Consider the following 19,230-nt stretch of genomic DNA (forward strand, 5'->3'; position numbering starts at 1 on the left):
AAAATATGAATTTACAGCAGCTGGCAGTGCTGAGCTTGTGTAAGCTCACATTTCTTAGAAGGACTACATCAGTGCTTTTCAGCCCCCCTGCTGTTAGCCAGTGGTCCTTTGTTGGAGATTTTAGTATAGGAACCAAGCATTTATGGGAGGGCTGAGTGGAAAGGACTCCTGTTTCTGATGACCTGGGTGGGCCTCAACCCGGGACATTTGTTTGCAGACTCTCCACACTCTGCCTCGGTCTTCAATCTAATTAATGAGCTGCAAATGCATGCTATTGAGCTCTGGGTTTGGCTGGCTCTTAGCTTCTGAGAGTTTCCTCCTATTCAACACAATTCTGTCATCCACCTCGGTCAGCCTCTCCAAGCAAGACTTTCTCCACCCTCGGCTGTTGCTTTTCCTCTGTAGTCTAGATCCCTTTCTAAGACTTCTTTCTGATGGCACAAAGTGTGGACCTTTTTTTCATTTTTATTTTCTTACCTTCTTTCATTGTCCCAGTGCAAACAGACAACAAACATTAATTTCCAAACTTTGTATTGTTGCCTTTCTGACTGAGAGCCAGGGCTGTCTGATAAGCAAATACTAAAAACCTGTTTGACTACATTACCTGATGATTGTAAAGGTTGGCTGGTGCTGTACGTACTAGGGAAAAGTTCTCCATGCTGTGTGTCACCATCCTTGTATCCTAATTGTGCTTGCAGCTTGACAAGAGACATTGTCAACTCTGCCCTCAATACGTCTCTGCGTGCACCTTCCCAGGACGTGTCGATATGGAGACTTATCTTTGGGGAAATGCTATAACCTGAATGTGTCAGCTCTAACTAAGCTTGCTTTGCATGAGCTTATGGCAGAAAGGAGTATGTGCTATTTTAGCAAAGAAGAGGTTGACCCATGAGTTTCTTCTAAATGAAGAAAAAAATGATTTGCAGTTCCAAATCCCACATAACAAGTTTTGTTCTTAAATTCCTGTTATGGCTAACTTAATGTCTCTCAGTAATGTTTCAGAAGCACAGCAAGAACTCTGCAAATGTCTGTATCCTGCTCTCCTGTCCTGGGGGCTTGGCAGCATCGTGTCTAAGCTTTCGTTATGCTCTTCAGTTTCTCATGCGTTAAGCAATTAATTAGCTAAGGGTATTTCATAAGGTCTGTAACATTACACACATTCAGCATATCATTGTATCACACTCTCCCTCCCCCCAACTGTGAATGGGCTAATAATAGCTTAGCTGACATAAGGTGTCAACCTACCTTTTCTAAAACACTTTTCTCTCCCTCTATCAGTTGACAGGGTTCTTGGTACAACAGCGGCATGGGAAAAAAAAAAAAAAAAAAAAAAAAAAAGAGAGAGAGAGAGAGAGAAAGAAGATCCAGCAGAGCAGAGAATAACACTAGCAGAAAGATTTTCTCTGATCCCTGCTTCACAACAGATACCTCCTACAAACTGGCTGGATATTTCATTCTACCCTTCAGGATGTGGGGGTTTCAGTAAGAGAGATTGCTTCTTAGCCCTCCAGGGAAACAAGTCTCGAGTTGCAGCGTTCTGCATGTAAAATGCACTTGTAAGTGCAATGATTTCTGTAGGAAAAGCTTTAGACTTTGAATTTTGGTGCTATATAACTATGTCTCCAGCAATGACAAGCAATAAAGAAGGAAAATACGGGCAAAGAAGATAAGAGAGAGGTGGGGACAAGGAAATTAATTCCAGCAGAGTGATTCTGAGCTGTGCAGTTTTGGCATCTTGGTATCATAGTCCTCTCACGGCTGGTAGGAATGGTGGAATTAGCACCATCAAGTGACTTCTTTCCGATGGGCGATGAGCTGCTTTGGTTCCAGATAAATGCTGCTTGCTTGGAAGTGCGTTTGAGGCCTTTGCTCACCGACTTATGGACGATATTTTGCATTTATCGATTAGCAAAAGCATGTACCCGGGAAGTCGGGCGATGCAGGTCGTGTATCTTTGTAGACCCTGTGTATCTACCCCTTCTGGTAGAAACTGAACTCGCTGCAACCCTGAGCAATGGGATTTTTGTGTTTGCACTCAGAGCCCTCCACCTGTCTCTCTGTTTAGCTGTGTCAAGGGCCACCCCTTCCTCATTCAAACTACTTCTGTGTGTGCAGATTGACACAAGCCATCTCAGATATCACCACAAAACAGATACTGGGGCAAACGCCATTGTCAAACACCATTGTGCAGACCTTGCTGAAGAGGGGCAGCAATATCTGTAAATCTCCTGCCTCTACCAAGGTTGTGCTCCAAAATTGCCTTATAATATGTTGTCCAGAGAAGGGCGATGAAGCTGGTGAGGGGCCTGGAGAACAAGTCCTACAAGGAGCGGCTGAGGGAGCTGGGCTTGTTCAGCCTGGAGAAGAGGAGGCTCAGGGGTGACCTTATCGCTCTCTATAGGTACCTCAAGGGAGGCTGTAGCGAGGTGGGGGTTGGTCTGTTCTCCCACGTGCCTGGTGACAGGACGAGGGGGAATGGGCTTAAGTTGAGCCAGGGGAGTTTTAGGTTGGATGTTAGGAAGAACTTCTTCACTGAAAGGGTTGTGAGGCACTGGAACAGGCTGCCCAGGGAAGTGGTGGAGTCACCATCCCTGGAAGTCTTCAAAAGACGTTTAGATGTAGAGCTTAGGGAAATGGTTTAGTGGGGACTGCTAGCGTTAGGTCAGAGGTTGGACTCGATGATCCTGAGGTCTCTTCCAACCTAGACATTCTGTGATTCTGTGATTCCAGAGCCACCGTGGTGTCTTTGTTCCTTAACTTGAGCGGGGGGGGCAAATTATGCATTCATCACTTTCCCCCCCTAACGGTTGACAAAACGCGTTGTGAATCATGCTTCATGTGACTCGGGGTGTCTTTATTAGCGCCTTCCTTTATTCCAGGAACCGGAGGCAAGACCGCAACCCGCGGCGGGCGCCCCCCGGCGGCTGCAGCCGCCTCCGGGAGCCCTGAGGCGGGGGCGGGCGGTTTAAAGGCCGGGCTCGGAGGCGGCCGCCCCCCGCCCCCAAGATGGCGGCGGCCGCCCCGTCCCGTCAGCGGCGCTCCGCTGGCACCTCCCCGCCATCACCCCAGGGCCGCGCCCCGTCGCTGCCTCCCATTGGCCGCCCGCGCCGCCGCCCGCCGCCGATTGGCGGAGGGCGCCGCCGCTCACCGCCGGCCCCGCCCCCTCCCGGTCCGCCGGGCGGGCGGGCAGCAGCCCCGCCCCACCCCCGCCGCCGCCGCCGCCGCCGCCGCCGCCGCCGCCGAGCCGCGTCCGGGCCCCGCCGCGCCGGGATGAGCCGCGCTCCGCCATGGAAACCAAACGGGCCGAGATCCCCAGCAGCGTCCTGGACGACCTGTGCAGGTACGGGACGGGGCCCGCCGCCACGGGGCCCGCCGCGCCCCGTCCCGTGCCGCTGCGGCCGCGCGGCCGACGCTGCGGGGGCGGCCGTTGGGCGGGGCGGCCGTTGGAGGAGCACCAACGGTCGCGGGGGGGGGGGGGGGAGGGAAGCAGCGGTCCCCTCACGGCGAAGGGCCGCTCATCGGGGCGGCTGTTAATGTTATTTTCTGTATTGGTTTGTCGGTAATCGTCGCCACGAGTGCGGCTGGCGCTGGGCTGAGGGCTGCCGTGGGCGCTGGGGGCTGCGTGAGGAGGGGCTGGAAGGGCTCAGGGAGCCGGGCGGGGAGCGGGGAGCCCTCAGAGCGCGGAAACAGGCGGCGAGGGAAGGGAAGGGAAGGGAAGGGAAGGGAAGGGAAGGGAAGGGAAGGGAAGGGAAGGGAAGGGAAGGTCACACGAGTAATCGCGTCGCTACGGGGGCAGCCGCGCTCTCTCACCTTGCTCCACGCTGCTCTCTCGGCTTTCGTGTTTGAAACGGTGCCTTGCCTTGTGAAAGTACAAATTTAGGAAAGTGGCTCTGTTTATTTGTTTTATTATCATTTATTTATTTTTTTTTAAAGCCTCGGAATAGTATTGTTATAAATGATGATACGACTCAATCTGAATTTAGTGATACTTATAAAACGCGAGTAAACAGCGCTGGGTGCGCAGGGAGTCTGTGCCCTACCAACACGCACACCCAACCGTCAAACTTCCTAAATACACCTAGAACATTGCTTCTACATGTTCGTAAGAAACCCGAGTACGCCTGTACATATGTATAACCTATCCCTGCTTCATATCATAATTCTCTTGGTGGGGGTTGTTGGGGGTCGTGGGGATGAAGGCTCACAGTTCCCCCCATCACCGCTGGCAACCTTTTGTTCCTGGATCTCGTCCAGATGGCAGGGGCAGCTTTGACTGCCTCCCTCTTCTTCTGCACGTGCTGTGCCCTCCACAAGATTCCCAAAAGCAGACCAACCCATGCGAGGCCATCTCTTACCACGTTTTGGCAACCCTTGAAACCACACCAATAAAGTGATTATCAGATAGCATCAAACAACAAATTTTAACAGGTCCAACCAGCAACCCCCCCAGCAACTTCCATGCCTTAAGGGCGGGAGAACAAGCAACCTGAGATGGCAAGGTGTCACCTCAATCACCCTTCTTTGTTCCCTCTAAACTCTTTCCATTCCTGATGGCCTCATCATTTAGTGCCTGATGTTATCACCAACCATAGCATGGGGCTTGTCGACCCCCATGGCCACACTCCCACATCTCCCCCTTCTTTGTTAATATCAACCATCTTCTTGACACGAATTATTACTCCATATATCACAATCCATCCTCTTCTTCTGAATGTCATTAATTCGTGTCTTGGCTTTGAATTTGGCCAAGGCCAATTGAACCATAAGAGAGACTGTCTTCTTGAGGACTTTCCACCGGGATTGTGGTAAACTGATTGTTAGTAATCCTCCACAGAGGACTCTGTTACATTTTGTTACATTTAATGTCTTCGCAATATTCTATGCAAGATTTATAAACAAGTCTTTAGCAATGGTTGGAATGCCATATTTAGCTCCTGTTTCAATTTCATGGTAATATTTCGCCCAACTCATTGTTCTACAGGGTGTATAATTATCGTCACTAGCAGCATCACATACATCAAATTTGATTGATAAGGGCTTACTAAGATTTGTGGTGATATGACTTTTCCCAGTTAGCCTTCCTCCTTTGTTATTAGTTCTTACCTCTATCCACCACTGATACGGGACCTCTTTGGGATCATAACAGGTTACCTTACTGCTTTCATTACATCGAGCATACTCTATTTGGTTTCCATAGCATGGGTTTAACAGGCATATTTACTAGCATTCGTTCCTGAGTTCTTCTTCTCCGGGTGTTAACAATATATTCTCTACAGTTCTGAGACCAACAGCATGGAATTAGGAGAGGTCCGGTAAAGGCCACGTTACCCGGTGGTTATTACCCTAAGGGGTTGCAGCCCTTGGTAGACCTTCTTCAGCCATGGTACTGGTCCCTTCTCTGGTCTTGCCCTCTCCCTGATGCTTCTTAGGAAATGGTTCAGGCTTACACACCCGATGGTTCTCCTATTTGCATTCAGCTTTTCCACGAGTTAGCGGGGGCTTGATTCAAAGCAGATAACCAATCCTCTAGGTAAATTTTCCCACCTATTATTTTAAATTTTCAGGACCAGGGTAATTCAAGATGTTGCGGGTATCTCTGCCTGAGGTGACACTCCCCCTGTGGGGTTTTGGGGTCCCCAAATCCTTCTATTAGGGCCTCTATATGAGTTTCCAGTGATGGCTAATATTCTAATCAATGCAAGATTTAATATACATACAGTTAGCATCCAAAGGGTAGCTATGCCCCGTTATACTTCAAGTTCTTTTAAGCTTAACTCAACCTTCCAGGTTCCTGTTATGGGTCCCTTTACTCACGATGCATGCTTCCACCCCTTTTCCACCATTCTAGCCGTTTCTGTAATAAGCAGGACGAGATAAGGACCTTCCCAGTGTGGAGACAACGATTCTTCTTTCCAAGTTTTTATCAACACTTTATCTCCAGGCTGTATTTTATGAGCTGTGAACCCCAAGGGCACATGATGAGCCAACACCCCCTTCTCCTGAAGTTCGTTCAGTTGTTTTCCCAGAGTTATCACATATTTCCGGGTCTCATAGTCTTCTATCAAAGAATGATCTAAGGGCATTTCTTGGGAATACGGCATACCGTAAAGCATCTCATAAGGTGATACTCTAGTCTCCCCATGTGGCATGGTTCTTATATTTAGCAGTGCCAATGGTAAGCATTTTACCCATGATAAATGAGTCTCAGTCATCAATTTGGCCAGTTGGTGTTTAATTGTCTGATCCGTTCTCCCGACTCATCCAGAACTTTGAGGATGCCATGGCGTATGATATTCCCATTTAATGCCCAGGGCCACAGTCAAAGCCTTTAAAACCTTTGAAGTAAAGTGTGTCCCCTGATCGGAGTCAATGCTCCTGATTAAACCAAAGTGAGGAATAACATTCTCCAACAGGTTTTTAGCTGCCACTGCAGTGGTGGCTCATGCCACAGGATAAGCCTCTACCCAATGTGTTAGTTGATCCACGATTACCAACAGATATTTATATCTTCCTACCTTTGGTAGTTCAGCAAAGTCCACCTGTGTTCTCTCAAATGGTCGATATGCAATCCTTCTTCCTCCAGCAGGTGCTTGCCTAATTGCCTTCTTATTTACCTTTTGACATGTGAAGCATCCTTGGACGGTTTGTTTGGCTATCTCATATATTCCTACATCCCCATAAAATTTTAGAAATTGATCACTCAGTGCTTTTGTTCCCCAATGGGTTTGTAGGTGTAGCCATAAAAGTACACTCCTAGTTTGTTCCTTTGGCAGTATTTCTCTTCCATCAGGCAGAATCCATTTTCCTTCTTTCAGTTCTGCCCCTGTGGTCTTTATAATTTTTATTTCGGCTTCTGTATACTTTTTCTGTTGTGTCCCTTTTTTGTTATGTGTTTCTAGTAGGGTTAGGACTACATCATGCTTCCTAAGAGCTGCTTCCCTAGTTTCTCTATCCGCTAGGTTATTCCCTCTTATGTGGAAGCTAGTTCCCTTTTGATGTCCTCTGATATGTACCACAGCGATATCCCTAGGTCCTCTCAATGCCTGCAATATTTGAGTAACTAAAGTTTAGTGAATCAGCCCTTTCCCCTGGGTGCCTATGAGTCCCCTTTCTTCCCAAATTTTCCCAGATGTGTGGACTATTCCATAAGCATATTTAGAATCTGTATAAATAGTGCCACTTTTCCCTTTCAGTAGTTCTAGGGCTCATAATAATGCATAAAGTTCACACGCTTGAGTGGACCAGGCAGTGCTGAGTGGTCCTGATCCCATTAGTACCATATCCCCATTTATGATGGCATACCCTGATCTTCTTTTTCCATCTACTACTCTGGACGATCCATCAATAAATAATTTTCCCCGTCTCTAATTCTGTCTCCTCGAGATTGGGTCGGATTTTGGTTTGCAATTCGATCCCTTTTACACAGTTATCTTGTAGTTCTGTTAGGGGTTCCCCATATAGAAATTGTGCAGGGCTCTGTGCAGCAGTTACTTTTAGTTCTAAATCAGGGGAGTCGATCAGGATGGCCTCACACTTCAGCATCCTACTGTCAGTTAACCATTTTTCAGCCTTTTGCTGGAGTACTCCCCTAACATTATGTGGAGTATATATCTTCAGAGGTGCCCTAAAAGTGACTTTTCTAGCTTCCTCAATCAGTAAGGCAGTAGCCACAGTTGCCTGTAAGCACACCGGCCACCCCCTACTCACAGGGTCTAGTAGTTTGGAACAACATCCCACATGTTTCTTGATTCTTGCCCCTTCTCGAGTTAGTACTCCATATGTGGTTTGGTTAGAAACATTTACAAATAAATAAAAGGGTCTTTCTAAATCTGGGAGGCTCAGCAGTGGAGCTTCTATTAATGTTGTCCTGATGAACCTCAACTTTTCCTCATCTTCCTTGTTCCACTTAACCTTTTCTCCAGTCAATTTTTCATATAAAAACTTTGCTTTTTCTCTAAACCCTTCAATCAAAGGTCTATAATATCCCAAGAGCCCAAGCAGTTGCCTCACTTCCTTCTTCGTTTTGGGTGATGATAGGGCTAAAATCCCAGATACCCTGTCAGGATCCAATTTTTACTTTCCTTGGCTAAGCCAGTGTCCTAAGTACCTTACTTCCTTTTCCACGAATTGTAATTTAGATTTTGAGAACTTCAACCCTTTTATCCTTAAGAAATTAAGTAATTCAATAGTGGTTCTCCAGGTCTCTTTTTCAGTCTCCCCAGCTATTAATAGGTCATCCACATATTGCAACAGTTTCACTTCCCCCTTTGACTCACGTACATCTGACTCCACAGTCAGTAGGACTGTACCGTAGGTGTGTTTATTCAGCACTGGGTGGCACTGGGGTAGTCCCACCATAGTCGTGTGCCTCTAACGCAGCAACTTGCCTTGGTTATATGCAGGAAAGAGTTACATATACATTAAGTTTCCCAGTGCACCTCTACATACTCAGAACCTGTCCCTGCTTAGTATTAAAATTAGCTCCAAGAAGTCATTTCCATAAACTCCTCCCATCTGCGCTTGTGCAGTGCCTTCTGGTGGTGGGCGCTGAGGGTCGTGAGGATGAAGTAAGATGTCTTCATCAGGGTTGAACTTTTCAACTCGTCTCCTTGTGCGTGCTCTCTGAGCCCTTGGTCACAGGCTGGGCCATAGGGTTGGTTTGGTCCGGTTCTCTGGGTCTGAGGGGCTCCTGCTATTTTGAGGCCTTGAATGTTTGACATTCTTTATCTTGTCCTTTTAAGAACAGTCCTCCTTATCTCTGAGCCCTTGGTCACAGTCCGAACCATAAGGTTGGTTTGATCTGGTTCTTGGGGTCCCAGGGGCTCCTGTTATCTGGAGGCCTAAGCGCAGCACAGGCACATCGTAAATGTAGCACGTATTAAGCAGTGGGTGTTGCCTACAAATTCATTCTTAATCAGTCGCTCTTGAGTTTCCAATCCCATGTTTCACTTTTACCTCAAAAAGTTGTAATACTTTTTCTAAGGTTTGGCCAAATATATTTGGGGATTCAGTAAATCCCTGAGGAAGTATGGTCCATATGAGCTGTTGCCGCCTTCCTGTTTCGGGGTCTTCCCATTCAAAGGCAAAGGAATTCCGAGACCGTTCACTTAATGGGCAGGCCCAGAAAGCATCTTTTAAATCTATTACACTATACCATTTATGCTGAGGTGTTAGGTGGTTTAGTAAAGTATATGGGGTTTGCCACCACTGGGAAATATGGTTATGGTTCGTTGATTCACAGCCCTAAGATCCTGAACCAACCTATATGATTCATCAGCCCTTTTTTACCAGCAAAATGGGGGTATTATGTGGGGACATACATGGTTCCAGCATCCCCTTTTGGAGCAACCTGTCTGTGGGATTATTCTGGGTTGTGCCTGCGTGCACGAAAGGAGGGGTCTGGGGTGCCTGCGAGCACAGTGGGAGGGGTCCTGGGTTCCTGGGTGGGACGTTTTAACACTATATAAGATACTGTCACGCAGCAATAAATTGGCTTACGGCACAGAACGCTGGTTGTTGTGTCCGTTTGTCCCGGGGCTTTCGGTCGGGTTATCCTACACCTGTCTATAACTGGTTTGAGTCCTCCCCTCCTATGGGATAGGATATTGCCTAATCCTTATTGTCTGCTGCAGATCCACTATTTCTACTACCAAGGGTTCCATATCTAATTTTTCTGAATCTCCCTCTTGATACCATACCCGCGGGTCTATTTCTCCCTCATCTTCTTGGGTTAGGGTATATAGCTGAATTTTTAATTCTCCCCACTGGCTCTTGATTTCCAACCCTAATCTTATTATTAAGTCCTTTCCTAATAGGTTGTGCTCAATGGTCATTGAGACATAGTTTCTTTTCTGACTCTATTTCTGTGTTTTCCAATATAGGAACCTTAAAGGGCTCCCATTTCGGTCCTACTACCATGGTATTCCTCTTCCCTTCCTTAACCCCTTTTAGTAACTTTCTAATAGTTGATTTCTCTGCCCCCGTATCTACCAAAAAATACACATCTTCCCTCTGGGGACCTACTAATAATTATATCAAGGGCTCATTTGGTGTTCGGGTTCCCAAAAGATATAGACCCTGACACCCCTAGTCTTCCTTAAACATTTCTTCATCCTGTTTATTTTTCTACAGTTCCTCTGAAGATGCCCCTTTTTGCCACAATGGTAACAGATAGGGATTCTGTCTTGTCCTTTCCATTTGTCCTTCAGTTCTTTTTCACCCTCCTTTTTCCCTGATCCTTTCCTGCTTTCCCATCCACTTGGTTTTTGACTCTACCTTATCACTGCCACAAAAATCTTCACTTTTGCCTTCTGTCTTTCCACATCTCTCCTCACACAGACCTTTTGCGCTTCCCTCAATAATTCTTCTAATCCTTTTTCATGACAATCATCAAGCTTCTCCAGTTTCTTTCAGGTATCTTCCCAGGATTTTGCTATTAACTGGGTTCTCAACAGTGCCCCTCCTGCAGGGGGATCAGGATCTATCCCTGAGTATATCTGAAGGCTTTTTCTCAGCCTTTCTAACCATGCAGTTGGAGATTCGTCTCTACACTGATACTCGTTAAAAGCTTTATTTATATTTTGTCCCCTTGGAACTGATTCCTTTATCCCTTGTATCATTATGGTCCTAAGATCCCTCATATTTTGCCTCCCCTGAGCAGCCTGCTGATCCCAGTTAGGGTTGGTGTTTGGCCATTTCACATCCCCCGGAGGACCTCCCTGGTTTTGTCTTTCCCACAGTCTCATTCCTGCTTGCCTGATCATTCCTCTTTCTTCCATATTGAAGAGGGTCCCTAATATAGACTGCATTTCTTCCCAGGTATACATGTTCGGACTCAAGAACTGGTCTAATCTTTCGGCAACTCCCAAAGGGGTCATCTAAAAGGCTTCCCATTTCCTTCTTAAAATTTCTTTTTAAAGATTTTTTTTTTATTTTTATTTTTTTTAAATCTGACATGTTCAAAGGAACTGCTACAAACCCTATTTCCCCCTGGTTCTCCCCAAGGGGTACCTCCCTCAAAGGGTAAAAACCTGCTAAATAGTCAGTCCGACCTCGTGCTTCACTTTCCTCCCTTTCTGTGGCTCTTACCTTATTTCTAGTCCTTCGTGCAGGAGGAGAGGGAGAGGGAACAGGGGCCGTGGGCAATCGACTTTTAACAGATGGTGGTTCTGGTTGCCATGGATAGGGAGGGGGTATGTTATCCAGAGGCTCCCATTCTTACTTTAATGGTCTTTCAGGTGGAATGTCCGGGCCCTTTGAGAAAGTAGATTCTCTGAGAATCTACTTTCCTCCTGACCCATCCTGGAAGCTTCAAATAAGTTCTGAATCCCTGGAGTCCTTAGGGAGGTTCTGAGTCCTTGGCTGTGCCTGTGTCTGGAGGTGTCTTGCAAGTGGTTAACCTACCCACGAATTCCTAGAGCAGTCGCTTCGGTCCTTCACCAGCCAAGTCCCTCGTGGGAGATCAGAACTGCAGTTAGAAGACCTCCGCACTCGTTATTGAACCGAGTTCCATCGCAGTCACACCCTTACACGCAGTCACACAGCCAAATCCCACCCAACCGAACGGTACACTCACAAATCCTCTTCGTTCGGGTCTTCACGTGCAAAATTATGGGTCACAGAGGGAGAGCTCTTGGTTCTTTACTTGCCTCTTATGTTCGAAATCTTGTTGGACTCTAGCACCGCTATTGGCAAGGGACACTGTGTGGGGCACCTCCCTTTACCGGTCGCAGATTGAAAGTCCAAGAAGATCACGTCAGGGTCACCAATTTGTTATAAATGAAGATACAACTCAATCTGAATTTAGTAATATTTATAAAAGGCAAGTAAACAGCGCTGGGTGCACAGGGAGCCTATGCCCAACAAACACGCACACCCAACCGTCGAACTTCCTCAATACATATTGAACACTGCTTTTACATATTCATAAGAAACCTGAGTACACCTATACATATGTATAACCTATCCCTGCTTCATATCATAATTCTCTTGGTGGGGGCCGTTGGGGCCTCATCGTTAAATGTGTGATGTTATCACCAACCATGGCATGGGGCTTGTCGACCCCCATGGCCCACATCTTCCCCTTCTTTATTAATATCAACCATCTTCTTGACACGAATTATTACTCCATATATCACAGTATACTTGCAGTTACCATCTGTCCTGTTCTTCATCTTTTCCTCATGGTTTGTTGACTCGCATTAGTGCCAGTGGATCAGCCCTCAAATACATTGCCTTGTGTGGGGCATGGACAGAACAACTGAAAGGAGCAGAGGAGTCAGTCCTTGAGTCTGTGCACAAAAAGAAATGGCAGGGCCTGATAGGCCTTGGCTCAAGAAGGTTACATTTTAAACCAGTGGAAGATTAGTCAGTGGTGCTGTGCTTCAGGTGGTTGGCTATAAGTGGGTTATTAAAATACGTGTCACTTCCTACATTCTACACATCTACAATATCTACACATGATATTGACAGAAATTTTGGAAGAAAGAGCAAATTTTCATACTTAGTTGTTAGGTCTATTGAGAAGAGTGCTTACTGAGAAGAAGAAAATTTCTAGCCCAACCTATACCCTATACTGTATAGTTTATTCTTGTACTATATAACTTCTTTAATTCTATCAGCAAATGCCACTTTGTTACTTACGTAATTGTGATAATTTCAATATATCATGTTTGGAAACTCACAGAGCCCAGAGGATCTGTCTATTACATTTTTACATGAACTGCAGCAGTGTAAACAGCAAATGTAAGTACTGTTAGTGAACTTTTAGGAGATGGCAAGTACTTGCATTACTCTTACTAAGCTAAAAAGTGACAAAAAACAGGCTTCCAAGTCATGCTTGCCCAGTAGTCAAGGCTTTTTTTTTTTTTTTTTTAAGTATGAAAACAAAAAAAAAAAGTTGAAACATAGATGTCCACAAAACAGAACTATTGTCTTATTGTCTTTTTGTGTCTCGAGAGTATTAGAGAATCTTCTAGACTTTAACACTTCAGTTTTGGACAGGATGATTATGATTATAATGATTATTTTTATTTTGTTGGGAAAAAAGTCTGGATTCTCTGCAGTAAACTCTATTTGTTAAACGTTTGTGTACACAGCAGACACAATCATCAGATACTTCTGACCGTATCTGCTATTTAACCTGCTGGACATTTAACACATTTCCTTACGACTGAAGGACCACTGTGAGCTGGAGTTAATGCAATTAACATACAAAGCGATGAATTAAAAAGTGTTTGGATGTTCCTTTAAGCAGAATCACTTTCTTTAGAAGCCACAGAGAGGCTACTCAGAGAGGTTTGTGCTAGGTCCTCAGATCACTTTCAGCTGTTCCACCTAGTTCAGCCAATTAGTCTAAGTAGTAATTTAGCCGTTCAGAGCAGCTACAGCTGTTTTAATGCCTGCAGGTAATCCTCTTGACAGTTCCTGGCTCCAAAGGCATACAAAGGTGCCTTACCTGGTATCTTCATTTTGTATGACTTGAGGGGAGGGTGTGTTAATTAGTTTGCTAGATAGTTTGGGGAAAAAAATAATAGTAATAAAAAAGTACGACTGGGTAACCTTTGCCACATTAATTATTTTCTTTTTGTCATTGTGGTTTAAAGCTTCCCAGTTCTTTATGTAATGTGCAGGATGATGGGATTTCTTCTTGCAGTAACCAGTTTTGATCTTAGTGCCTGTCGTGGTTCCGCTCGAGTGGGCAGCCGAGCTCCACCACAGCCACTCTCTCACTCCCCCTCCTCAAAGAGGAATGGGGAGAAAATATGTGAAAAGGGCTCAAGGGTTGAGATAAGGACGAGAAAATCACGCAGTAATTATTGTAATGGGCAAAACAGACTCGGCATAAGGAGATAGTAAGATTTATTGCCTATTACTAACAAGCGAGAGAAGTGAGAAAACAAAGAAAAAAAAAAGCAAACCAAAAGCACCTTCCCCCCCCATCCGCCCTCTTCCACCTCCTCCCCCCGAGCGGCGCAGGGGAACGGGGAATGGGGGTTATGGTCAGTCTACAGCACTTCTTCTCTGCCGCTCCTTCTCGGTCACTCTCGTCCCCTGTGCTGTGGGGTCCCACCCACGGGATGCAGTCCTTGATGAACTGATCCGGCGTGGGCCTCCCACAGGCAGCAGCTCTTCCAGAACTGCTCCAGATATGGGTCCGTACCACGGGGTCCATCCCTGAGGAGCAAACTGCTCCAACCTGGCTCCCCTACGGGCAGCAGCTCCTGCCAGGTCACCTGCTCCTGCGTGGGCTCCTCTCCACGGGCTACAGGTCCGGCCCGGAATCTGCTCCGGCAGGGGTCTTCCACAGGCGGCAGCCTCCGTCGGTGCAGGGCCACCTGCTCCACCGTGGTCTCCTCCACGGGCTGCAGCGTGGAACCCTGCTCCACCGTGGTACTCCATGGGCTGCAGGGGGACATCCTGCTTCACCATGGTCCTCACCACAGGCCGCAGGGGACTTCTGCTCCGGCGCCTGGAGCACCTCTCCCCCTCCTTCTACACTGACCACCTGCAGGCTGTTTCTCGCTCCTGGCTGCTGTGTGGTGCAGCGTTTTTTCCCCTGTCTTAAATATGCTCTCACAGAGGCGCAAACAACATCGCTTATTGGCTCGGTTCTGGAAAACAATGGGGCCCTTCCCAAACATGGGGCAGCTTCTAGATCTTTCTCACAGAAATCACCCCTATGGCTCCCTGCTACCAAAACCTTGCCACGTAAACCCACTACAGTGCCAAATACCATTCGATTGTACAGTTAACTGGGATAAGTATCCGCATTTCTGTTGTCTGCCGTCACTTTAAGTAACTCAGGTTTGAGATGGGTTAACGTTGAGATGTGTCTGTGTTATGTTCTTAGGCAGGATTTGTGACAATGTAACTAACTGGGCAAGTCTGTTCAAAAAGTTTGCCTTGCAGCCTTGGTGCAGTGGTGTGTTTTGGTGAGGGTAAAGTTTGGCAGTTTAGTAGCAACCCTAGTTAGTATTTGTCAAAAAGCAATCCCCAACAACTACAACAACAAAAAGCCACAAGTTTTTCCAGCAGTAGAAAATAACAATTAGGATTCCAAATTCAGCTTCAGGGGGCTGTTTGAGGATTGAGTATAGGTGATAATGGTGGTGGTGATTATTGTTAAATGCTTTCCTTGCAAAACTATTCTGCTAAGGGTAACAAAATAAGATTAAAAACAGTAGTCTAATGCATTTGCCCTGAACATTTCTTCTCAAGCTACATAACAGCTTTTCCCTGCTACTAAACTAAGCTAAAAAAAATTAAACACAATTCTTGTTCAGAGCATTAAGTGTTACTTGTCAGCGTGTGGAGACAAGTTGAAAACTAAAGCCAGGTACATAATGTCTTCAAGCCTTTGTCTCAGGCTGTTTTGGAATTACAGAATGCTAGGTTACAATTTATTCTAGTTCTAGTAAGTTTAATGTGTGTTTATACTTCAATAATAGGACTGTTCTGACCTGTTTTTTTAATATGTCACAGGTGTCCACATTATTTTTCACCATGCTGCCTTGTGCTGCTGAGTTGTACTTTAAGGAGGTACAGTGTCTTCACCTAGGGTCTGGGGCTTGATGCTCTCTTTCCTGTAGGCACTTCTACATCTGTGCCTCCTCTCCCCACCCTGAGCAATGCACAGGGATGGGGAATGGGGCTCGAGGTCAGACCATCCCAGCTCCTCTCTGCTGCTCCATCTGCCTCTGCTGTGGGTCCTTCCTGCAGGCTGTAGCTCCTAAGTGTGATTCCTGGCTTTATGTTCAATTTGATTCCTGGCTTTATGTTCATCAGGAACTCCTCTAGGCACCCCATTAGTATCTATGTACACTCTGTCATTGGATTATACACCTAAGCCTCTTCTGGGTATTTGTGATGTTTCTCTTTCAAATGCCAGGGTGAAGGGTATAGCTAATTGAACAAGTGCCCAAGTGCCTCCCCAGTTAGATGGTAGGGTGGGCTGTAAGATCTTCCCTCCACAGCACCACCAGAGATCTGCCCTGGGGATCTCCAGTCTTGAGCAGTTTCCCATCAAGTCTTTGGTAGCACAAGGCAAATTCTCCCCGATGCTGAGTAGCACTCACACCCTGCCATGAGAGGCAAGCTGTATGGTTACCTATAGCTGTAGAGAATGCAGGGGGAGCCCTGATATTGCTATCACACAAGGAACAGCAAAGAGAGACTTACAGGCCTCATTTCCCCAGGCAGTCTTTTCTTGGTACAATGCAATCATACATCACATCCCCTGGAAATCCTTGGTCCACCCCCACAGGAAGGGCACTATCTGGGCAATCGGTCATCCTGAGGCACAAGCATAGCAGTAGCTATGGTTGAGACTCTGGACGGTATATTTGACCCGTTCTATCCAGGCATTCACATCCCCATACCCTGTTTGAATCTCAAATGTTTGAACTGCTGCATTTCAAAGAGGGCCTCCTGTTTTCTCTCCTGTTTCCTCCTTGAGTTTCTCCCTTTCTCTGATAGCAATAGAGGATCGTTTCCATACAGCTATTCTCAATCTAGCTGTTGGGTCTCTCCCAGTTATTTGTTCTCTCTGCTCAGTTGTTGTTGGGCATTTAAATCTCCACAAGCTAACACCTCACAAGCATCAAACATGACAGACTGTGGTACATAACCCTCTGTCACAGTCACCCATATCTTGACGGGGTATCCCATCTTACTCTTATCTGGTCATGCCTTTTCCAAGTTGCCAATTGATCAAGGCCTTCTCTAAGGCCTACAATTACTTAGAAACAAAATTAACAGTTGAATTTTCCCTGTCATTATTTTTAACCTGCAGGTTTCCAAATAATTATCAATACAAAGAATAAGATACACGTACTACTAGAGCAAAAGCCCCTTGGGAACACTTCAGTTTGCTATAGACCAGTCCTTTCTGTCACTCGCAGGCCACACTCATTAGTTACCTGTGAAAATAAAAGGTTAGTTTACAATTGTAAGCTTTTATCCCGCTCAGAGTCCACTGTGAGATTTTTCTCTTCGATTTCAACTTCCAGCAAGTCTTCTGTAGGAACAGCTTCCCAGGTACTAGGGTCGACGGATGCCTTCACTCGAGTATAGTGAGTCCAGCCTTTTTCCACAGTTCTTGTGGCTGTTTCAGTGGTCAGTAACGGTCCTTCCCACTCAGGCCAGAGTTAATTCTTTCCAGGTCCAAATCAGGACCCAACTTCCTGGGTGGTGGTGGTGAATGGGGTTTGTGGGGTTTGAGCCAACAGCCCACGGATCCCGAGAGATGACAAAGAAGAGGACAACTCCAGAACAGAGTTCTTAAGAAAACTCACTTGTTTTGAATTGTGGTATCTCATCCCTTCTGCCCAGATAGGGCAATCCGAACAGCATCTTGTATGGTGAAATTCCTGTATCCTTTCTCAGTGCTGTTTGAACCTATAGGAGTAAGCATTTTACCCAAAGAAGTTGGGTTTCTAACACTAATTTAGTTGATTGCTTCTTTAATGTCTGGTTCATTAGCTCCACCTTCCCAGAAGAGGAGGCGTGTCAGGGGGAGTGAAAATCCCACCCAATCTCTAAGGCCTGCTTTAACCCTTGCAGTAAAGCTTACACCCATACAGTCACTTGGTCAATTAGGATAAACAAGTAGCTCAGTAAAGTCTACCTGGATACTTTGAAAAAGTCGAATCCCTGGCTCCTGTCCCCCTCTAGGTGGGTTATGGATGACCTTTTTATTTACCCTTTGACATATGGTACATTCTCTGCATATTTGCTTCACTAAAGTGTACAGACATACTTAGCACAACGTCACACATTGCTTGCACCTCCCAATGACTCTTGATGTAAAACAATTAACATTTGCCTCATTGGTGCTTTATTCAGTGTTTCTCTCCCATCAGGGAGTATCCATTTTCCTTCAGACTTCATGGCTCCTGATTCCTTAAAAAAAAATATTTCTTTTAAAACTTTTTAGTTCTTTCTTAATTTTCAACAATTCCCTGAATCCTCTCTGGCTTTACTCTTCATTTTCCTTCAGACATTAAATGCCTTAAATACCTGACTTCTCTTTCTACACGTTGTAATTTATTTTTCAATACTCCCAAGCCCTGCTTTCCCAGAAAGTTGAATAGCTTGTTAGTAGCTTCCTTCACAACTCTTTTCTCCTGTCCTGACAATAAAAAATCATCCACTTATTTGTAACAGTAGTACCTCCTCGGGAGGTTGCAATTGCTGCAAAATCTGTTCTAGAACTTGCCCAAATAAATCGGTGGCCCTGTAAACCCCTGAGGTAAAACTGTCCACCTGTACTGTTGCTTCCGCCCCCATTTCAGGGTCTTTCCAGTCAGAGGTGAATATATCTTTACTCTCAGGGCCTAAGAACACTCCATTAATAACAGTTATTCCAGTGTAACAGTTTACTATTTGAATGCCCAATTTAATCATCAAATCCCTTCCCAACAAGTTGGTCTGTGCCTTGGGTACGTACAATAATTGCCCAGTGATCATTTTATCCCCTAGTGACTCATGGAAAATGGACTCCACAGTCAGTAGGACTGTACAGTAGGTGTGTTTGTTCAGCACTGGGCAGCAGGGGGGCAGTCCCACCAACGTTGTGCACGCCTGACGCAGCAACTTGCCTCGGTTATATGCAGGAAAGAGTTACATATGCATGAAGTTTCACAGTACGCCTATACATATTCATAACCCGTCCCCACTTCGTATTAAAATTAGCTCCAAGGAGTCATTTCCATAAACTCCTCCCATCTGCGCTTGCGCAGTGTGTTCTGGTGGTGGGTGCCGGGGGTCGTGGGGATGAAGATTGATGACTCTTCCTTGTCACCGCTCCTTGACCTCTTGTCTTTGCACAGGCTCAGTTGCTCCTTGGCTCTGGTCCATCCGCAGGACCAGTTTCTGCCAGTTTCTTAAGAGAGGCTCACACTCTTATTATGAGACAGACCTTGGTAAGGGGCCCAAGGCTTCTTGATTTAGTTAATTTGCACAACACACCATAGTTAGCAAAGAGACTAAATAGCATCCTAATTTAATGCCGTCAGTGCTCTATCGCTACTTGATAAGATTCTCCTAACTCCCTCTCTCAGTCCCCCCTTTTCTAAAAAGTTAGTAAATTCTTTTATTGTATTCTCCTAACTCCCTCTCTCACTAGTCTCAGCTTGGTATCCCCCCAAAGTGGCACTGTTATCCCAGCCTCTTCTACCCCCATCACATTTAGGGTTTCGTTAGTTAATTTAATCCCTGATGCTTTACAGG

At 45.9% G+C, this 19,230-nt stretch overlaps 1 protein-coding gene across 2 annotated transcripts in view; it reads left to right on the top strand.

Moving 5' to 3' along the window:
- Nucleotides 1–3,212: 3,212 nt before the first annotated feature.
- Nucleotides 3,213–19,230, top strand: part of DCP2 (decapping mRNA 2) — a 37,230-nt gene continuing 21,212 nt past the window's right edge. For both annotated transcript variants that reach the window (XM_084305272.1, XM_084305273.1), the window contains exon 1: nt 3,213–3,340. In XM_084305272.1, the coding sequence (XP_084161398.1) occupies nt 3,288–3,340 (53 nt within the window). In that variant the 5' untranslated portion in view covers nt 3,213–3,287. The remainder of the gene's footprint in view (nt 3,341–19,230) is intronic.

This window comes from Netta rufina, assembly GCF_964035555.1.
Source record: "Netta rufina genome assembly, chromosome: Z".
Classification (NCBI taxonomy): Eukaryota; Metazoa; Chordata; class Aves; order Anseriformes; family Anatidae; genus Netta; species Netta rufina.